At 40.2% G+C, this 2,382-nt stretch overlaps 1 protein-coding gene across 1 annotated transcript in view; it reads left to right on the top strand.

The window, feature by feature from the left end:
- ppox (protoporphyrinogen oxidase) overlaps nt 1-1,829 on the top strand; it is a 31,816-nt gene extending 29,987 nt beyond the window's left edge. Inside the window, exons 11-13 of the mRNA XM_008432836.2 lie at nt 397-546; nt 626-668; nt 762-1,829. Of these exons, the coding sequence (XP_008431058.1) occupies nt 397-546; nt 626-668; nt 762-898 (330 nt within the window). The 3' untranslated portion in view covers nt 899-1,829. The remainder of the gene's footprint in view (nt 1-396; nt 547-625; nt 669-761) is intronic.
- Nucleotides 1,830-2,382: the final 553 nt, after the last annotated feature.

The following is a 2,382-nucleotide window of genomic DNA, read 5'->3' as shown; positions in this document are numbered from 1 at the left end:
TCTGATTGGCTAAGCAATGTAACGTGATCCTCTGATTGGCTAAGCAATGTAACGTGATCCTCTGCAGCAAGTGATGGCAAAGCGGGGCGTCATCACGACTTTACACAAGTGTGTCTTTACCTCCACGGTCGGCAGAGGCTCTGCTGAACCCCTGGGGTTCGATCGAACCCAGGTTAGAACCACTGATCTAAGGGATTTTAATCCAGGATTCTCTCGTTTTGCCAAAGGATTTCCTTATTAAATCTGTTTGTGGTTGTAAAGTGCCATGAAAGTTCAAGGGGTGTAAATACTTATGGAGGACTCTGTATGTATCACATATGAAACCTTTTAAACATTGACTGTAACAGAATGCAGTGTTGGCGTGTTGAACTCTGACCTTCTCATCATGTCTCCTAGGTCATGATGGGAGGTGCCTGGTTCCAGAATGTGTTTGGGGCCCCCCAGGCCGTCTCAGCAGACAGCCTCTTGGCGAGGGCCACCGAGGCAGTGCGCCGCCACTTGGGACACTGTGTGGCCCCCAGCTGGAGTAATGTGGCTCTTCACAGGGTACAGCAGCTTCACTCACTGTAGCTTAGATCCAGTTAGCACTGACTGCTGATGGTTTCATTGCTGTTTATCTTCTCAGGATTGTATACCTCAGTATCACCTCGGACACTTTCAGAGAGTAGGTGAGTGTTGATTTGTGTTTTACATTAAAAATGATATATTCATGGAGTTGGGGGGAAAACTACTAAGTCTGTTTTTTTTGTTGTTTTTTTCAGATACAATGCGAGCCTTTATAAAGAACAATAACCTATTGCTATCTCTGATTGGCTCAGCATATGATGGCGTGTCTGTAAATGATGTCATCTTCAGTGGACGAACAGCTGTAGCAGAGTTGTTGGGAGATGGAGTTTGATGCAACAGATCAGATTCTCATCTCATCTTAAAATGCATTAATGGAGTTTATTTAATTTTCTAAGAATTCTTCTAATATTTTGCGCACTTGTTTTAAGGGAATTGTAGTTTTATGTCTTTAAAGTGTAACTAAGCCCCCTCTGAAAGCATCTAATTTGGACAAATTCTGAAAAATTTAAGAAAGTGGTGAGAGCCAAGACGCACTCAGGGGTGTTGCCTAATGTGGGGATGATTGGAGGAGAAAGTGCACCTGTGGTGAGGAAGAGAGAAACACCATTGTTATAAACTTTGATATAATATTTTTCTACTTGTAATTAAGAAACAAACTAGTGATTTTTTTCCCTGCCCCATCATTTCTGTCCAAATAGGAGCGATGATTGTCTCCCACAGGGCTTCGTCTACAAACTATAGTCTGCTTGAAAAAGGCACAGTGTGAAAGCAAACTAAACCAAATGGAAAAAATAAAGTCTGGTCCGGACAAAACAAGCTGATCAAAGGATTTTCCTGTAGTGTATAAACCCAGAGTGCTTTCATACGAGTGACGTAATGCCGTACCGTTTTTAACAAATGGGAGCATCGAACTGCTTTGTTCAACCTAACGAGGCCAACAGTGAGATGGTTTAAGCAAAATGGATAAAAAATTTTCCATCGTAATTTTTTTGTTATTCAATCTTTAAAAATATATAGATTTCTTGCTAGCCTAGCTAGCAAGAAATGCAAAAGTTTTCTGATAAGAAAAAGACCAAAGGAACCGTCCGGCAGCCCCGCTGTGGAGAACTTTGCTGAAAAAAACCATAAGAGAAGAAAATAAAATTTGATGTGATTAATATAAAATGCTACATGTTTTTATCAGAAGAGGGGGTTGTGATGAAAGTGTATTATTTTGTAATGAAATCATAATATATTTGAAAATAAAAACGTTTGCCACAGAGCTTATGGATTTGAGAAGACATGCCTGAAATTCCACAGCCTACATCTGAACATCACAACCAACCATCTCCATTCTACAGATTAGTTAACTAACAGCTGGAGTTTAATTATCTGCCACTGATCATGTTCGCTAACAGCTGCTCTCTTCTCATTTTACAACTAGCTCTTGTGACAGATTCAGACTCAGTTTTAGTGACTTGGACAACAAATCACGGGGATATTTTTACTTCATGATTTATTGGTTAAGGCGACCTATAAAAATATTTTCTACCTTTTCTCTCCCGAATCGGGTACCATTGCTACTTTACGACCATCAAAGAACTTTAAGGTGATGCATTAATTGAATGTCCACATCATCTCAATGCCTTTATATTCTGCTTTTAGTGTTATTTTGCGGGATCAGTACATCTTAATTCAGTGGCAGAAACAAAGAAAAATCAATCATTTTTATCTAACTTGCACTCACCGGCCACTTTATTAGGCACACCTTGCCAGTACCGGGTTGGACCCACTTTTGCCTTCAGCATCTTTCATGGCAGAGATCCAACAAGGTAC

Source organism: Poecilia reticulata, linkage group LG16, assembly GCF_000633615.1.
Source record: "Poecilia reticulata strain Guanapo linkage group LG16, Guppy_female_1.0+MT, whole genome shotgun sequence".
Classification (NCBI taxonomy): Eukaryota; Metazoa; Chordata; class Actinopteri; order Cyprinodontiformes; family Poeciliidae; genus Poecilia; species Poecilia reticulata.
Note: the sequence above shows the minus strand (reverse complement) of the source record. Positions and strands in the feature narration are given on the sequence as shown.